Raw genomic sequence first — 20,554 nt, forward strand, 5'->3', positions numbered from 1 at the left:
ATCCTTCAGGGCAGATACACTTTTACTGTTGTTTGGTCAAGTGAGTAACACAAGTGAGATACTCATGGGACTGGGAGCTGCAGCTGGTTACTTAAGTGGAAAAGCAAAATACTATCTATATGATACTCTTGTAGTATTAATTACTTGTAGATATACCTGGCTGGATTCTTGGAAACCCAACACTGAGACCATTCACAGGTGCCAACTCCTTTGGTGTTTGGACTGCAATGTGTGGATTCAATTTGTGAGAAGCTACTGATTTCAGACCAGGGGAGGGGGTACTCTGCAATATGCATCAATAATGGGCAGTGGTTCTATTTAAAAGTAACCTATCTGCCTTCTAAGCAGCTGGATCCAGAGTGGGTGTGAGGCCTTAAACAGTAGACTATCAGAGTATTAACATGGAATTTTGTCATGAAGATCAACTTCCATGGGTTGTTGTTGCCGTAGTAGCTATCATTGTTCTACTTCTGTTGTCTGGTTGTGATGGACCTCTGTATCTGATGGTCAATCTGTATAGGAGGTTAGTTCACCTTTTCTCAATCAGCCATGTTCAGTTGAGGAACAGATTTTGCAGTTGGATGTGTGTGCCTGCACTTAAGATGATATCTAGTCGTTCACTTCTTGAGGTAACAACTGTTCCAAGCTAGTCCCACAGGGCCACTTTGGCTGACTTTTATTGAAATTGTTGAATGTTTGTACCCTGACTGGCTCTCCACTACTCAGCTCTGGCAAGGTTTTAGCAGTCTTGTCAAAATGAAAATTGTCTTTCTGCCTTTTCCTTTTGTTTTCTTTCTCTCACAACTGTTTCTTTTTTGATATTGGAAGAATAGTTTGCACGCAGCCAGAAATTAGTTTTTGTACTGGGACTACTTTCTATACCTTTCCATGTGTTTTGCCCCTTGAGGATTGCCTTGTCTACATCTGTATGGAATTTACACAACTTCTGGAAGAATCCTTTGGCAAATTTTACTGCCACCTCAGTCTTTCCATTTTACTGGGGATATTAGGAAAATAGTGTATGGTGTTGAATTTTCCAATCTTGGTGAAGAAACTGACTTTTTAACTCATTAACTGAAGGCCATTGTCACTCATGACAATGCCAAGAATATTACGATGGCTGAAATGTAATTTTAAGCATTCAACAATCTCAGTGGTACTAACTGAAGTAAACTAGTCTACCTCCCAGTTATCAGAATAGTAGAGTATTCTGATTAGATAATCAGTTCCTGCAAGTGTAAAGAGATCTACTCGCAGCTTGTTCCATTGTCAATCTGGAATGTCATATGTCATCAGCAGCTCTCCAGCTGCTTCAATTTACAAGCCTGACACTAGCTGATGTGGTACTTGATTTTGTTGCTCATTTTAAGCCAGTAGAGCATATCTTTTGTCTTCTTCAGACTTAGTTTGATTCCTTGATGGCTTGCCCAGATATGCTTTAGCGTCTTTCTTCTCGGCCCTTTCGGGATAACTACTCCACAACCTGTGACAATATGCTATCTTGGGCTATCAAGTCATTTCTATATGCTCTTATACATCAGGTGTGTCCATGATGCTCTTCAGCCATCCTTTTACCATTTCTTCTTGCAACAATTAGAGATTTGTTGGATAGCTTGCTTGATTTGAGGAAGGCCTTTGTCTGTTATTTTTAGTGTCTTTATTGAATTGATAACTCCTAGAAATGGTGAGCTGCTGCTTCATATTGAACCTGGAGGATTTCACACTCAGTTGTAGCACCCTACATTTTCTTTAATAAGTGGGCTACTCTCAACAGCATGTCTGCAATATGCATCTACTTCCCTTGCTTCTATGTCACAGAGGAGGCAATGGCCTAGTGGTATTATCGCTGGACTGTTAATCCAGAGACCCAGATAACATTCTGGGGACTTGGGTTTGAATCCTGCCACAACAGATGGTGGAATTTGAATTCAATAAAGATATCTGGAATTAAGAATTTAATGATGACCATGAATCCTTTGTTGATTATGGGGAAAAACCCACCTGGTTCACTAATGCCCTTTAGGGAAGGAAACTGCTATTCTTACATGGTCTGGCCTACATGTGACTCCAGACCCACAGCAATGTGGTTGACTCTGAACTGCCCTCTGGGCAATTAGGGAGGGACAATAAATGCTGCCTGGCCAGCGACGTCCTCATCCCGTTAATGAAAAAAAACACGTAGTTGGTATTCCTGCAATCGGAGTAACATTCTATGCAGATACTTTGGAGCAGATGGTAGAGGCTTGAAGAAAGTGGTTTGTAGTCAGACTCAACTGTATCTTTGAGTCTTCCAAGTCGATATTGGTTAAAATGTTCACAACCAAAGACAATGGCCAGGCATTCTTTCTTGATCATAAAGGTCTTTCTCTTTGTCTTAATGTCCCCAGATACAAATGCAACCAGTTGACTTTGTTGCATTACGGTTGTTCCAAGTCCTGTTTCACTGGCATCACATGGCAGGGTGACTTCATCATTTATCATAATATTGTGGCAAAGTGGTAGCACCCTACCTCTAAACCAGGAGGCCTAGATTCAATTCCTATTTGCTCCAGGGGTGTATAATAACATCATTGAACAGGTTGATTAGAAAATATAAATGAACGTTAGTGATTATCATAAAAACCCATCAGGAAGGAAATGTGCCATCCTTACCTTGCCTGGACTACATGGAACTCCAGATCCACAGCAACGTGGTTGACTCTTAATTACCTTCTGAAATGGTCTAGTAATCGACTCAGCTCAACTGGGGATGGGCAACAAATGCTGGCTATCATCCCGTCAAAGAATCCATTTTAGAAGAAGTAGCATCAACAGATCGTGATTTTGAAATATAAATAATCCTCTCTCTCACTTCCTATAAATTTATATTAAACTCAAGAAGGTTTTCTTAATGCTCGTTTAGCCACCATTTGCACGCTATACAGAGGTGCAATACAGCATGATAACAAAAGGTGTAGAAATGGCATATCATCTAATGTGAAATTTTGTTGACAATTACAGGCTGTGCTATCAGCTCACGACACAGTAGCTCGCAAGGCCTTTGATCCTGTGCTACCACCTATGCCAGATGACCTTGAAGTTGAGGAGGAGGAGGAATCTATGAAGATTGTCCGCCTTGTGAAAAATAAAGAGCCATTGGTACTCTGAATTTAAACTTACAATTGAGTTGGGAATCTTTCTAATTCTAGTTTGACTTAATCAATGCCTTGTGTCTTACATTTCATCTTATATCCAGCAATGTCATACAGCATAGAGTCATAGAATTGTAGAGTCATTCAGAATGGAAACAGATCCTTCAGTCCAACCAGTCCATGCCAAACATTATCTCAAACTAAACTACTTGCACCTGCCTGCTCCTGGCTCATATCCCTCCAAAACTTTCCTATTCATGTACTTATCCAAATGTCTTTTAAACATTGTAATTGTACCCACATCCACCGCTTCCTCTTCATTCCACACGTGAAGCATTCTGTGTAAAAAAAATTTGCCTCATGTCTTTTTTAAATCTCTCTCCTCTCATCTTAAAAATGTGCCCCCGGCCTCGAAATCCCCCATCCTAGGGAAAAGACAGCCACCATTAACTCTATCGAAACCTCTCATTATGTTATAAACTTCTATCAGGTCACTTTAAGGTCAGATTCCAGTGCAATTTTGAAAGTCTCCCAAACAGCCATACTTGAGCAACTTGGTTTTCATGCAAGCATACAGACATGTTTTTAATTGTTTTATCATGTGATTGAAGGTCAAACACAGAGGACATTTGCTGTAATTTTGATTCTTGGGGCCTTGAAAAATAACATGCAGGAGGTCTGATGCAAATCGCTAAACAGCTATAATCTCAACTTTCATCTCATCAACTGTATTTGTGCCTTTGTTCTATGTCACAATGGCTCCCTTTTGTTATTCTCCAGAGAATCTAGAAAAAAAGATCATACTGAATTATTAAACATGGTTAATAATTCAACCACAATATGTTATAACCGTATAAATGTTTAATGTATCTGGAAGTGCAAATGAAAGATGAAAGCAGTGAATGTTCCAGAGTTTGGCTGATGTACCGAGTAAGAATTGGACGTTTTACGTTGAGACAGCCTTAAAAATATCCAACTGAAAAAGCTATTTTAATTTAATTCATAGATTAAATTTCTACAGTTTAAACTATCCTCAACTTTAATACTTCAGTCATTCATTTAGCAAACTGGCCAGCAAGGTTATAATGATAGAGAGCATGGAAATCAGATGTGTCACAATTGTACAGGAAGGTGAGAGTTTCTCTCATTTAAGATGCAGCATGAAATGGTCAAAACAACCTTTATTCCCCAAGCCAAGATCATTGCATAGTTTATTCATGGCAGATTTTAATAAAGAATGAAATTAACAGTTTCAACGTGGTATATGTGGTCATCTTGGGTGTAAAATGACAATTAATGTATTTCATTAGACTAGGGGTATTTGAAGTAATCTGCTGAAATCAGTGATAACATCACTGGATAGAATTGAATTCACATCTAAATGATCATTTATTGCAGCACATATTTGCGAAATACAAAAGTTTGTTTTGATAAATATGGCAGAGAACGTCATGGCTGATTGGAAGACTTTCAAAATTGCACCAGAGTCTGACCTTAAAGTGCTATATGACATTGCTGGATTTAAGATGGAATGTGAAACAGAGAGCATTTTAATATATCTTGCTGCCATTATTGAGCTGAATAATCAAATGAGTTTTTCCAGAAGCACTAAAAACATGTTATACTTGTTCTGCCCTACTGTGATTAAAATACACTATGATTCATTGATATAAAGAAATATGGGTGACAGATTAAATGAGAAAGTTAAAGTGCCAGAACAAACATCAATCCTCACAACTGCAACTGTTCATTCTGTTGTTTGCAGTCTTGTGTGTGAGTCACAAGGTCCTGGGTTCAAGACCAACTACAGGGCTTAAGCACAAAGATCAAGTTTGACAGTTGAGTGCACTATTGAGCAAGTGCTACACTGTTAGCAGTCTTGGTTTTTATAGGACCATCCTGCATTTGATAGCTGCTGTGACAATGTATGCACTGTGTTTGTGATTCTTCACTTCACTCATGTGCAGTACTGTACTCTTGTTTGATTGCTGTCTCAGCTCTGTAAACCTCCTAATCCCTTACACTCAGCTAGGCACCACCACTCACTCAAACCCCCAGTGCAAAAGCATTTCTTAAATTTTGTCTGTGACAATCAGTTCACCCTGACTGTCAGAGTAATCACTTTCCGAATGGACATTAAACCAAGGCCACATCTGCCAGCTGCGGTCATACAGACGCTGTCACTTCCTCTGGCAGCTCATTCCATACACACACCAGCCTCTGTGTGAAAAAGTTACCCCTTAGGTGCCTTTTAAATCTTTCCCTCTCACCCTACACCAATGCCCTCTGGTTTTGGACTCCCCTACCCTGAGAAAAAGTCCTTGGCTATTCACCCTATCCATGATTCTCATGATTTTATAAACCTCAATAAGGTCACCCCTCAGCCTCCGATGCTCCAAGGAAAATAGCCCCTTCCTATTCAGGCTCTTCCCATAGCTTAAACTCTCCAATCTTGGCAACATCCTTGTAAAATCTTTTTTGCATAATTTCGAGTTTAATGACATCTTTCCTATAGCAGAGAGACAAGAATTGAACACAGCATTCCAAAAGTGGCTAACTAATGTCCCTGTACAGATGCAACAGGACATCCCAATTCTTATATTCAATGCACTGACCAATGAAAGCAAGCATACCCGACACCTTCTTCAATACACTCTCTACCTGCAACTCCACTTTCAAGGAACTATGAAACTACGCCAAGGTCTCTTTGTTCATAGACACTCCCCAGGACCCTACTGTTAAGTGTATACATCCTGCAATGATTTTCCTTACCAAATACAACACCTCACATTTATCTAAAGTAAAATCCATCTGCCACTTCAAATCCATCTGGCACTCCTCAGCCCGTTGTATCTGTTAAAAATTCTATTGCACTATTTTAAAACAGAGCTGGGTGTTATTTCTGGGTGTTCCAGTCAATAATATTTACCTTTTATTTAACATCATATGAAAAGAAACAAACTATCTGCTCATTATCATATTTCTATTTGTGGGAGCTATCCGTGGTAAATTGGCTGCTGCATTTCCTACATTGCAACTGTAACTACATTTCAAAAATACTTCTTTGGTTGTAAGTTGTAGAGCATTTTGAGATGGCCAGTGGTGTTGAAAGGTACTGCATAAATGTAAGACTAACGGTATCAGAGGAGCAGGAAAGCTGACATTTCAGGTCAGGACCCTTCAGAAATGGGGGAGGGGGAAGGGAGCTCTGAAATAAATAGAAAGAGGAGGGGTGAGGCTAGGGAAGGTAGTGTGATGGACCTATCCCACCTACTTTACCCAGTCCCACCCCTCCTCTCTCTATTTATTTCAGAGCTCCCTTCCCCCTCCCCCATTTCTGAAGGGTCCCAACCCGAAACGTCAGCTTTCCTGCTCCTCTGATGCTGCCTAGCCTGCTGTGTTCTTCTAGCTCCTTACTGTGTTATCTCAGGCTCCAGCATCAGCAGTTCTTACTATGTCTCTTGATAAATGCAAGCCTTTCTTGCCCAACAGGGAGCGACCATCAGGATGGATGAACAAACAGGCGCCGTTGTTGTTGCACGGATCATGCGCGGTGGGGCCGCAGACCGCAGCGGTAAGTGTCCTTCACACTGCACTGGGGAAAACATACTTGTTACAGAATCATGAACCTATGGCTCAGAAAGAGGCCATTCAACCCAGCTTGCCTGTGCCGGGTGTTTAATGAACTATTCAATTATTGCTGCTTATTTGCACTTCCCTCAAATATTTGAAAATTTTCAAATATTTATCAGATTTTGTAGAATTCTACTTTAGCTCTTTGTCACTTTGGATAGTGCTGCACTTTGACAATTCAATATCTTTTCTTTGCATCTATTACTGCATGGGATCCTCAAACTACAGTAACCATATGGCATTCTCCACTGCTCTTAGATTCGATTCTTGGCATAACTACAGAGCACAGGGGAAGGTGATTCTTTTGGCAGTTATTTCCACAGCTCCCCACTTGTTTCTGTCCCTCGTAAGCTTTCTGCCAGAAATGACCAATGACACATTCTTATGAGGCCATGCGTATTTTGATAATGAAGGGAAACAATCATTAACATTATTTATATCCTGGAAATTTTGGAACTTGAGAATGTAATTCTGGCATTTGTGGTCACTATAGCATAGAGTGGGGTTGGAAAATCAGAGGGAGCATTCAAAAGGCTGCATTGGCCTCCACCAATATTTAACATGCCCTGAAACCTGGAAAAGACTGTCCTGCCTCACGGGCAAGCAAAAGGCTGTCATGTTGCAATGATGTGCAAATCTGTTTCAGTGAAAAATTCTAGCCATTGTCTAATTACCTCTGCTTTTGGAGGCCCACAGCCAGACCAGGAGGTGGAGAAAAGAGTGGTGGCTGATTCACACTTCACACACTTTCACTTGTTCTCATCATTTCTCACTAGTTTCGACATTTTATTCCCCCCATACCTCGAGATTCCATCTTCCTGTTATCATCATAAAATCCCTTCAGTATGGAAAGAGGACATCAAGTCCACACTGACCGTCCAAACAGCATCCCACCCAGACACAGCCACCCATCCGATCCCTGTATTTCCCACCTTGCCAGCACATCCCTGAACACTACAGATAATTTAGCATGTCCAATCCACCTAACCTGCACATCTTTGTACTGTGGAAAGAAACCCACGCAGACACAAGGCAAATGTGCAAACTCCACACAGACAGACAATTACCCAAGGCTGGAATTGAACTCAGGTCCTTGGTGCTTTGAGGCAGCAGTGCAAACACAGAGCCACTGTGTCGCCATTCTTATTAATTTCATTTGCAGCTTTATATTTTTGCTCCATCTCTATCTGAAATGTAGTTAGTTGTCCAGCAGAAGGTGTCCATGACACAGTTTTCAAGTGTAAATAATATTGGTGAGGCCGCACCTGGAGTACTGAGAGCAGTTTTGGTATTTAAAAAACTGAAAAACTTGCAATGCAGGCAATTCAAAAGAGATTCTCCAGGCTGATTTTGGGATGGAGTGGTTGAGGCATCAAGAACAGCTAAACAGATTATGCCTTTATTCATCAGAGTTTTGAAGAATGAGCGGTAATCTCATTGAAACACACAAGATTCTGAGGGAGCAAGATAGATGTTAAGAAGATGTTTCCACTAAATGGGAAACTTTGATCCATGGGACAGAGTCACAGACGTAATGGGACAATTGGAGGGGGTTCAGAAAAGCTTTACCAAGATGTTGCCGGGACTGGAAAACTTGAGTTATAGGTACAGGTTGGATAGGCTGGGGCTTTTTCCCCTGGAGCATAGGAGGTTGAGGGTGACCTTATAGAGGTTTATAAAATCATGAGGAGCATAGATATGGTGAATAGCAAAAATATTTTCCCTAAGGTGAGGGAGTTCATAAATAGGAAGGCATTTTTTTAAGGTGAGATGGGAAAGACTTAAGGGACCTGAGAAGCAACTTTTTTCTCCACACAGGGGGTGGGTTCATATGTGGAATGAACCACCAGAAGAATTGTACCTGCAGTTACAACAATTTAAAAGACATTTGGACAGGTACCTGAATACGAAATTGTTACGGGTTAATGGGTCAAATACAGGCAAGTGGAACTAGTTTAGTTTGGGAAACTTGGTTGTCATGCTTTATGACTGTATGATGCTATTATTTATTTAAAACTGAGATGCAAAGGAACTTCTTCTCCCAAAGTATAGTGAAAGTCTGGAATTCTGTACCCAGAGAATCATGGATGCTAGATCGTTTGAAGTATTTAAACAGGAGGCTCAAACAGCCAAATGGCCTACTCCTGCTCCTGAGTTCTATGTTTTTATATTCCTCTCTGAAGACTTTCTTTTTTATTCTGCAGGTTTAGTTCATGTTGGAGATGAACTGAGAGAGGTCAATGAAATCCCAGTTGAGCACAAGACGCCTGAAGAAATCAGTCAGATTCTGGTATATAATTACTCTTTGTAAATAAAGTTTTAAAGGAGGTTTTATTTTTGTAGGTGTTATTTCTTCATCCTTTGATTTTGCATGAAGGCACCTTTTATGTCAGTTCATCTAAATTCTCAATATATTTTGTACAATATAATGTATTAATAAACATTCCAGCTAAATTTAGACTGGTGTTGTAATTGAAAACAGAGATAATATGATCTTTACAAAGCATTAAGACTTGCTGATAGCTACTTAGCTAGAAATTAGATCCCTGATTTGATTAACTTTTCCTTACTGTCATGCATGTATTGACTTCCTTAGCTGTTGGCTAGATACTTAATAAGGCCTGATGATCTTAAACTTTCCTCTCTTTTGTTAATGACAGCCCAGGAACAATAGTCCCTTTTGTTAGGTTATGAACGAACTGTACTGATCTATTAAGCAACTGATTCTGGGTAAAGTCATTAGCCATTAGCACTGATTTTACAAGTGGAAGTTTGCTTCAAGGCAAAGCAATTACACAATAATTGGGCAGAAGGATTAAAACGTGTATCATGCAAATCTAATGCTAAACATCTCAAAACATAAATAAAATGCCAGAGTTAAATATAAAAATGTATATGATATGTGATTTGCATGTAATGTTGAATATTATTGTAGCTACAAATGCTTAAGTTTCTTCTTCAAAATTCTGATACAACATTTTTTAAAAGACTCTTTTATGCAATGCTGGTGTCACTGGCAAGGCCAAAATTTGTTGTTTTAAGTGAATTGCTTTTAGACTACTTCTTAACTTGAACGTGATAATTTCCTTGAACAATATGTAATGGAACCTACGAGGGAGCAAGCTATCCTAGATCTAGTCCTGTGTAATGAGACAGGAATAATTAATGATCTCACAGTTAGGGATCCTCTTGGAAGGAGTGATCACAGTATGGTCGAATTTAAAATACAGATGGAGCGTGAGAAGGTTAAATCCAGTACCTATGTCCTGTGCTTAAACAAAGGAGACTATGAAGGAATGAGGGAGGAGTTAGCTAAGGTAGAATGGGAGCAAAAACTTTATGGTGGGTCAATTGAGGAACAGTGGAGGACTTTCAAAACGATTTTTCACAGTGCTCAGCAGAAGTATATTCCAGTGATAAGGAAGAACTGTAAGAAAAGAGAGAGCCAGCCATGGATGTCTAAGGAAATAAAGGAAAGTATCAGATTGAAAAAAACACATACAAAAAAGCACAGAGTAGTGGGAAACTAGTAGACTGGGAAATCTTTAAAGGCCAACAGAAAGCCACAAAAAAATGTTATAAAGAAAAGTAAGATAGATTATATGAGAGTAAACTAGCTCAGAATATAAAAACAGGCAGCAAAAGTTTCTATAAATATGTAAATCGTAAAAGAGTGGCGAAGGTAAACATTCGTCCTTTAGAGGATGAGAAGGCCAATTTAATAATTGGGAATGAGGAAATAGCCAAGACATTAAACAGTTATTTCGTGTCGGTCTTCACTGTGGAAGACACAAATAACATGCCGAAAACTAATGGCAAGAAGATTATAGCAGGTGAGGACCTAGAAACTATCATCATCACTAAGGAGGCAGTGCTGGGCAAGCTAATGGGGCTAAAGGTAGACAAGTCTCCTGGCCCTGATGAAATGCACCCCAGGGTACTAAAAGAGGTGATGGGGGAAAATAGCAAATGCACTAGTAATTATTTACCAAAAATTCACTGGACTCTGGGGTGGTTCCTGCAGATTGGAAAACAGCCAATGTGACGCCACTGTTTAAAAAAGGAAGTAGACAAAAAGCAGGTAACTATAGGCCAGTTAGCTTAACTTCAGTATGGGGAAAATGCTTGAATCTATCATTAAGGAAGAAATAGCAAGACATCAGGATATAAGTTGTCCCATTGGGAACACCCAGCATGGGTTCATGAAGGGTAGGTCATGTTTAACTAATTTGGTGGAATTCTTTGAGGACATTACTTGCATGGTGGACAATGGGGAACCTGCGGATGTGGTGTATCTGGATTTCCAGAAGGCATTTGACAAGGTGCCACACCAAAGGCTGCTACATAAGATAAAGTTGCACGGTATTACAGGTAATGGATTGGCATGGATAGACGATTGGTTGACCAGTAGAAAGCGAACAGTAGGGGCAAATGGGTGTTTTTCTGGTTGGCGGTCAGTGGCTAGTGGTGTGCCTCAGGGATCAGTGTTGGGACTGCAATTGTTTACAGTTTAAATAGATGATTTGGAGTTAGGGACTAAGTGTGGTGTGTCAAAATTTGAAGATGACACTAAGATGAGTGGTAGGGCAAAGTGTGCAGAAGACACTGAAAGTCTGCAGAGGGATATAGATAGTCTAAGTGAGTGGGCAAAGGTCTGGCAGATGGAGTACAATGTTGATAAGTGTGAGGTCATCCATTTTGGTAGGAATAACAGCAAAATGGACTATGTTTTAAATGGTAAAAAATTGCAGCATGCTGCTGTGCAGAGGGACTTGGGTGTCCTTGTGCATGAATCGCTAAAAGTAGGATTGCAGGTGCAGCAGGTGATTAAAAAGGCAAATGGAATTTTGCCTGTCATTGCTAGAGGGATGGAGTTTAAAAACAGGGAGGCTATGCTGCAGCTGTATAGGGTCCTGGTGAGGCCACACCTGGAGTAGTGTGCAGTTTTGGTCTCCTTACTTGAGAAGAGATATACTAGCACTGGAGGGGGTGCAGAGGAGATTCACTCAGTTGATTCCAGAGTTGAGAGGGTTGGATTATGAGGAGAGACTGAGTAGACTGGGATTATACTCATTGGAATTCAGAAGAATGAGGGGAGATCTTATAGAAACATATAAGGTTATGAAGGGAATAGATAAAGTGGAGGCAGGGAGGTTGTTTCCGCTAGCAGGTGAAACTAGGACTAGAGGGAATTGCCTCAAAATAAAGGGAAGCAGATGTAGGACTGAGGTCAGGAGGAACTTCTTCACCCAAAGGGTTGTGAATCTGTGGAATTCCCGGCCCAGTGAAGCGGTTGAAGCTACCTCGCTGAATGTTTTTAAGGCAAGGCTAGATAAATTTTTGAACAGTAAAGGAATTAAGGGTTATGGTGAGTGGGCGGGTAAGTGGAGCTGAGTCTCAAAAAGATCAGCCATGATCTTATTAAATGGCGGGGCAGGCTCGAGGGGCCAGATGGCCCACTCCTGCTCCTAGTTCTTATGTTCTTATGTTCTAACTTTTATTATCCATTTTATCGAATTTACATTTACCAGTCGGTTCTGAGGAACCCGGGTTCTGAGGAAACGTCACTGGACCTGAAACGTTAACCCTGATTTCTCTTCACAGATGCCGCCAGACCTGCTGACCCTTTTTAGCAAATTCTGGTTTTGTCCCTGCAACATTAGCCTATGTCTCTGGATCACTTAATCCAGCGATATTATCACTGTGCCACCACCTGCCCTTATTGGCAGTAGCATTAACCTCTTTACACATGTTAAAACCTTTCCAAAATCAACGAAGAAAACAAAATGCTGCAGATAAAATCACTGTTTGATGATAATATCTCACCAATAATTTCCATGCCATAAAACCATAGGATGATTACAGCACGGGGGTGGTCATTTGGCCCATTATGATGTACCAGCTCTCTGCGACAGCAATTCACCTAGTCCCACTCTTCTGTCTTTCCCGAGAAGACCTGAAAATGTTTTTCTGCAATTCATTATCTATTTCTGTTTTGAAATCAATGACTGAATTTGCCTCACTCTCAGACAGTGCATTCCAAAGACGAACCACTCACTGCGTAAAAGAAATTTCCAACATCACCTTTTCTTCTTTTGTCAGTTACTTTAAATCAATATTATCTGGCTCTCAAATCCCCAGAAATAGGAATAGTTTCTTCCTCTCTACTCTGCCCAGACTCCTTGTGATTTCGAACACCTCTATCAAATCTTTTCTTCGTCTTCTCTAAGATGTGGAGGTGCCGATTTTGGACTGTGATGGACAAAGTCAAAAGTCACACAACACCAGGTTATAGTCCAACAGGTTTATTTGAAGTCACAAGCTTTCAGAGTGTAGCCCCTTTGTCAGGTGAAGTGAGAGAGAAGCACACAGAATACCGAATGTATAGGCAGAGAGATCAAGGGCAGAGAGATCAAAAGATCATACAAATGGTGTGAGTGGAGTGTCAAATAATAAATCAAAGCAGTTGATCAAAAGTGTTGGATGATGTGAGTAAAATGTCAACAGCTGAATAACAAGCCAAGGGATACCCTATAATCTGATTAAATGAGGCAGAGAGATAATTACAAAAAATTGAAAATAAGGTAGTGCTGGAGACAAACCACATGACTGGAATAACATAATAGGTATAACAGTCACATGTTAAGTGTCTAACCAAAGTAATAAGTAATCCCAAACTGTACAAACTATTTAAGGTAGAGAATTAATAACAAATTATCAAGGTGATGGTGTCAAAACAGGACAGTAAAGATGATTTTACAGATACAAATAGTGTGGTGGGGTCACATATAATGCAACATGATCCCAATATCATGGTTGAGGCCATCTTCATGATACAGAACTTGGCTATCAGTTTCTCATGGCTAGGAATCACCGAAACGGCTACATAGCCATATCAACAAGTTTTATCCCACCATCAGACATACCATGGACTACTCTTCAGAATCAGTCTCATTCTTGGGCACATGCGTCTCCATCAAGGATGGACATCACAGTACCTCACTCTACTGCATGCCCACGGATAACTTCAGGATACTGCACTTCTCTAGCTTCCATCCTAAACGTATTAGAGAAACCTTGCCCTCCGGACAAGCCCTGCACATACACAGGATTTGCTCAGATGAGGGGGAATGTGATGGACACCTAAAGATCTTGAGGGACAACCTCATAAGAACAGGATACAGCGCTCAACTCATTGATTGCCAGTTCCGACATGCCACAGCGCAAAACTGCAATGACCTCCTCAGAAGACAGACAGAGGAAATGGCCGATAGAGTACCCTTCGTTGTCCAGTACTTCCCCAGAGTGGAGATACTTCACCATGCTCTTTGCAGCCTTCAATAGGTCATCGATGACGACGAGTATCTCGCCAAGATCATCCCTCCTCCTCCATTTCTCGCCTCCAAACAACCACCAAACTTTAAAGAGATCATCATTCGCTGCAAACTACCCAGCCTACCCAGACAACATCAATCGCACATCACAGGTTGCCATGGCAACCTCTGCAAGACATGTCAGATCATCGACATGGACACTGCCATCACACTTGGGAACACCACCCACCACGTATACGACAGACACTCACGTGACTCGGCCAATTTCGTCGATCTCGTACGCCACAGCAAAGATGTCCCAAGGCACGGCAAGTTGGAAAGACCATGCTGACGCCACGACAACAGATGAATGGACACCGTGCAACAATCACCAAACAGGAATGTTCCCTCCCAGTCAGGGAACACTTCAGCTCTCAAGGACATTCAGCTTCCAATCTTCGGGTAAGCATCCTCCAAGGTGGCCTTAGAGATACACAACAACGCAGAATCACCCAATATAAACTGGTAGCCAAGTTCCATACCCATAAAGACAGCCTCAACCGTGATCTTGTGTTCATGGCACAATACATGTGGCCCCACCACACTGTTCTATAAAATCTTCCTTATGGTCCTGTTTTGACACCATCATCTTGATAAAAGGAGGTTATGGCCTTGTGGTATTATTGCTAGTCCAGACACCCAGGTATATTCTACAGACCCAGGTACAAATCCCACCATGGCAGACAGTGAAATTTGAATTCAATTTAAAAATTGCTGGAATTGCAAATCTAATGATGACCATGAATCCATTGCCGATTGTCAGAAAAACCCATCTGGTTCATTAATGCCCTCTAGGGAAGGAAACTGCCATCTTTACCTGGTCTGGCCTATACGTGACTCCAGACCCACAGCAATGTGGTTGATTCTTAACTGCCCTCTGGGCAACAAGGGATGGGCTATAAATGCTGGCCTAGTCAGCATTTTTGTTATTCAGCTGTTGATACTTTAATCACACCGTCTAACACTTTTGATCACCTGCGGAGACTTATTATTTGACACTCCACTCACACCATTTAGAACATAGAACATAGAACATAGAACATTACAGCGCAGTACAGGCCCTTCGGCCCTCGATGTTGTGCCGACCTGTGAAACCAATCTGAAGCCCATCTAACCTACACTATTCCATTCATCCATATGTTTATCCAATGACCATTTAAATGCCCTTAAAGTTGGCGAGTCTACTACTTTTGCAGATTTGTATGATCTTTTGATCTCTCTGCCCATAAATTCTGTGTGGTTCTATCTCACTTCACCTGATGAAAGGGCTGTGCTCTGAAAGCTTGGGATTTCTCATAAACCTTTTGGACTATAGCCTGGTGTCATGTGACAGCTGATGTTCTCGAAGGAGAACAGTGCAATTTTCTTCAAGTTACCCAATAAACTAAAGTTTCTCCTCTCTTGGAGCATTTTTATTCATCTTTCTGCAGCCTTTTTAATGTCATCTCACCAGCAGACCTCATTGCACAGTTGAGAACATAATAATGTTAAATAACAAAGATAGTAGATAGGAAGCTCCCGATGAGGTGTAAGTTATAGTTTTAAATCACTCCTCAAAATGACCTGACAGCATGAGCAAACCTGGAACTGTTTGTAAAACAATTTTTGTAAAATGTTGAACGTGTTTTAGCCTCAGTTTAAAAAAAGAAATTGACTGTAACTGAAATGAACTGAAGGAAAGGGAAAAGGTCCCACCTGATACACCAGTTTAACTTTTTCAATCTTTTATCTGTGCAGGCCCAGTGTCAGGGTTCAATAACATTAAAGCTAATTCCAGCTGTCAAGGAAGAGGACCAGCTTAATGAAACTAAGGTAAGGAGAGTGTATGATTTTTGGGCAGGCTCAAGCAGTAATAAAGATGCTTCATTTTATTAATTAACAGAGGATGTTGTATTGTTAATAGCTTGAACAAGCATTTGACAAAGATTATCTTAGCAATGTACACTAATATGTAGGAGGCTTGAAATGGTGAATATCTGGCTAATAGTAAAAAAAATGAGAAAGTTAAAAAAATGACTTAATACAGGTGTTCTAAATAAGAACTCAAATTAGAGAAGTTGACCTGGAGGCACTGGGCAATATTTAATGCTGTCCTCTGGGTCATGCTTGTTGGGGGCCAATAGTTAATGGGGCAGGAATGTCACTGGTGAGGACCTCATCACTTTTCTACTTGCATTTTAATCATGTTCGTGGTGGAAAAAGCCATGAAGACCTGCCCACACACCACCAACTGATGGATTTTACCACTGCTTTCTTACAGGCATCACTAAGTAGATCTGTAATCACGCTGGAAACTGAGGCAGCTTGATTGTGGTCCCCTGGAGTGGCAAAGGGGGCAGAGACCCTCATTTATATGCACTCAGAAACTTCCACTGACAACCGTCCGCTGTTGATGCTACTAACTGTTCAAAACCTTTCCTACCAACACTTACTCTACAATGCTGATTCTATGGAAAATATATTCCCCACAGCAGTCACTAGCCCCTTGATATCAGATTGACCAGCACCTCTTAGCGAGTGGGATTTCTTACTTCCTGGATCTTGATCCCAATGGAAGGCCTGCTGGTGACCTGTTCATTGCCTGATTGCCTTGTAATTTGTCACATGTTATGTTGACTCTCTATACAATGGCTGATACCCCCATTAAATCCACAAAATTAGCCCCCATATTCACAATGGTGAAAAACATGTATGTCAATAGACCAATGCAAATAAATGTGTTATTGGAGAAAAGACACCGGGTATTGCTGAAGAGGAGAGTAAGTAGGGTTTAAATGGTTGAAATTGGGTAGGCTTGTTGCAGATAATTATTATTATTTAGTTAAGGCAAATCCTCAAAGGCACTCAATAGCCACTTCATTTTATGAGTTTCGGGCAGTCTGCTGCTTAGTTTGAAGAGAGAACACTCCTTCGTAGCATGCAGAATTGTTTGTGTCTCTCCACAGTGCGTAACAGAATTGCACTGAGACCTGAGCAGTGGAGCTTGGATGCCCCAGTGTGTTATAGCAAGGACAACTTGCACCATGGTAGTTCAAAGATGGGCTTTGTCACAAGAAACTTGTTAGTGATTTCCCACATTTCCCATTCCTTGATGCAAAAGATGTCTGCTGTACATCTTGCTCAGAAACATTTATCCATATAGGACACTAAGATGGAAGTTGGGAGTAGGTGGATGAAGGTCACTTTCAAAAAATGGTATAATGTTCTCAGAAAAATTGAAACAGTTAAGAAAATATCACTGTGGTACTTCTGTCTTTCTGTTGGTGACAGATTTGCTCCAACTGCTGTTTTTGTTCATTCAATTTAATTCTTATAATCCTTCAACCTGTGCAAGTGATGTTTCCCAGCAGGTCTAGAAAGGTGACATCTTTCTCTCCTTTACTGCTGGGGATACTACAGCATGTCAGTGTCACTTGGTCCTTCAAAAAATTCACACCATACGCCTCTAATCAGATGCTACTAAATGCTGTTGTTATCAAAGCTGAAAAGTTCATTTTCAGAAAATGAAATTCCAATAGGTGTCCTTCTGCCTCTTCTGCAAATCATTCACAATGAAGTTGCATTTTATAAATGTTGTGCTTTTCTTCTGATGGTGCAGCTGCTGATTTTTCCAAAGACTGCTCTAATGGTTCTCACTGTTATCCTCCAAGAATTTCTGGTGAAGGACATTTTGGCTGTGACTGACAGCAAGTTTCACTTTCAATGGGTTTGCTTTCAGGACTGCAGTAAGATCTCTGGTCCTGATTTCACCTCTTTGCCTCAAAACATGTGCTTCTGAACTTACACTGTCCCACATCATCATTTCAATCTCTTACTGCCGTTCCTATCTTTCTTGTTTAAATTCCTGGCAAAAATCTGTAGCTTGGGTTGTGGATGAGGTTGTTGACTTGCTCGCCGAGCTGGCTTGTTTTTGTTCAGATGTTTCTTTACCATACTAGGTGACATCATCAGTGGAGCCTCCGATGAAGTGATGTTGTTCTACTCCTCTTGGAATACTGTTAAACTGATGCCCTTCATTGTCTGAATGTACAGATATTAATATCTGTATTATTTAATAACTGGGACAAGGTAACCATAGTAGCCCAAGCCAAGCATAGACATGCACGGGAATTCCTAGAGGCATGATTCTCCACCCATACTTCAATCAACAAACATATAGAAGTAGACCCCATATATAACCCATACAGATCAAAACCGGAAATGACAGTACTCACCATAACAGACCGGACAGTATAAATCCCAAGCGGAGTAGAATAACATCGCTTCATTGGAGGCTCCACTGATGTCACCCAGCATGGTGACGAAACATCTGAACAAAACCAAACCAGCTCGGTGAGCAATTCAACAACCCCATCTTTCTTGTCTGTTTTGTGGGTGGCAGTTTATCCCACATTCTTTTCCAATTAACTTAGAGTCTTCTTGCTCACTCTCTCTTTCTCTTTCATTGAAATGACCAATTCCAAACATTATCTAAGCAGATCAAATTGCTTTTCAGATAATTCCAATCAACAACTTCCTGTAGAACGAATGCAGTCGATAGTCTTGTTTGCATTGCAACAGCCCAGCAACTATTTTCTGACCTTCCCTGTGCTCTTGATAAAATTCTTAATTCTTCCAAGTCTAAAAATATGCAACTTCTTCATGTATCTAATAAGCCTAATCAACAAGTAATAGCTCTTATTTTCATTGGCTTCACCCTATCATTACTGAGTTTATTATGTCCCATGATCATAAATGAGATTTTCATATCTTCTTCATAGCGAAAGCAGGCTCCAGAAATGTTCTTTCTCTTTCACTTAGTACCAAAACAACTCTGAACATTCTATTAAACTCATCTATCCAAGGCTTGCAACCTATAACCATTCTTGGGAATGTTGTTCTAATAACCTAACCTTTTTTAGTTAAAGGATAAAGGTTGGTATCGAATAGATATTTCTTTTCTTCCTTGTAGCCCAAACTTTCTCTCTATTTCAATTTTCTATTGCAACAATTTAATTGTGGCCCATGTGTCACTTCTCTCCAAATATAAACAACAGAAAATAACAGATAAGAGAAATCAGTGGGTTCATCATACCACCACCCCACACCTGGGTAATATCATGGGAGAGGCAACAAAATGTCAAAAAGAGAAAAAGAAAATGCAGCAATTTTTCTCAGACTCTGTCAATCAGCTGAAACCAAGACAAGAGATCACACTACAGTTTAAACATTAACTGTCGATTTTTATGATGCACAGCCTCTATGTACATTTTACATTTGTCCACAGCCTCAAAATTCTAAGTTCCTGATATTCATCAGTTTTATCCTTCCTGCTTTATAATCATCATAGAACTCAAGCTTAATATAATCTGAATATATTGATTTAGATTTTCTTTATCTCTAATTTTCAATCTTGATGGTGTCTTGTGGTGTGAAACTTGACATCTCTCCTTAGTTTATAAATAAAACAAATCACAGTCCATTACAGGCTGATGCTTATATCTCATTGATCTGTCCTTTCTGCTACTAAAGTTCTAATTGTTATTACAAGCAGCACATTGTCGAAATGCAATCTAATTTAACTCATTTCAATATATGGAACAAATTGTACCAGACCCTATGAAACATTTAAAAGTTATTTTGCTTCTATCATTTTTAGATACATACAAACATTTACTATCCAACATCTCACAGAAGTGCAGGAAGCATTTGTTATTATCATAATACAAACCACCTACTATTATTAATGCTATTTTAAAACATTATTACCGGAATTATTTATTCTGTTCATTACCTCTTATGCTCCTGAAGGTGTTGATCAATGCTGAGGTAAGGCTTTGCAAAGATTTTTCAGAACCTCATTCACACACTAATTCTTAACACACAATTCTACAAAATGGGGGCTATTCTATTATGGAAAATCACAGACACATTTAATTGCATTTTTATCTCGTGCTCACACCTGCGCACGTACTAGCAGGATTTACTGGTTCATCAGTCCAAATTGGAACCCCAGCTACTTTTTCTCTCTCATCTCTAATCCAGGGCCATTGAAATCAACTCCCACTGCCTCATGGCTGTGGTCCTAAATAGCTTGCTTTCAGGCCCTGATTGAATATTTTAAGTGAAGCTCCAGAAGAACCATGGATTTTATTAACTATAATACTGTACCAGACCATTCTTATTTTCTGCTGAAGTTAATCACTGCTATAGATTTTATAAAACTATTAGTCGGCTAGTTTTTCACAAACCATCCAATGTGCCTGTTTTGAATCCTGGTTCCAGGCAGGGGCTGAATAGCCCCAAATGTTGAAACTTTATGCTATAGCATAGTATTATTGTCTTGGCTGTTAATGACATCTATATTGCAGTGTATGACATGCTCATGCCTTGTCATACCACATTGAAGGCTTCTTAACCTTCTCAATGTACAGTAGG

The 20,554-nt window shown here is 40.2% G+C and overlaps 1 protein-coding gene across 1 annotated transcript in view; it reads left to right on the top strand.

The window, feature by feature from the left end:
* The window catches only part of mpp3a (MAGUK p55 scaffold protein 3a), a 69,895-nt gene that overhangs the window by 22,838 nt on the left and 26,503 nt on the right, over positions 1-20,554 (top strand). Inside the window, exons 5-8 of the mRNA XM_020532898.2 lie at positions 3,001-3,138; positions 6,624-6,705; positions 8,969-9,054; positions 15,875-15,949. Of these exons, the coding sequence (XP_020388487.1) occupies positions 3,001-3,138; positions 6,624-6,705; positions 8,969-9,054; positions 15,875-15,949 (381 nt within the window). The remainder of the gene's footprint in view (positions 1-3,000; positions 3,139-6,623; positions 6,706-8,968; positions 9,055-15,874; positions 15,950-20,554) is intronic.

The sequence above is a fragment of the Rhincodon typus genome, chromosome 30, assembly GCF_021869965.1.
Source record: "Rhincodon typus isolate 14 chromosome 30, sRhiTyp1.1, whole genome shotgun sequence".
Classification (NCBI taxonomy): domain Eukaryota; kingdom Metazoa; phylum Chordata; class Chondrichthyes; order Orectolobiformes; family Rhincodontidae; genus Rhincodon; species Rhincodon typus.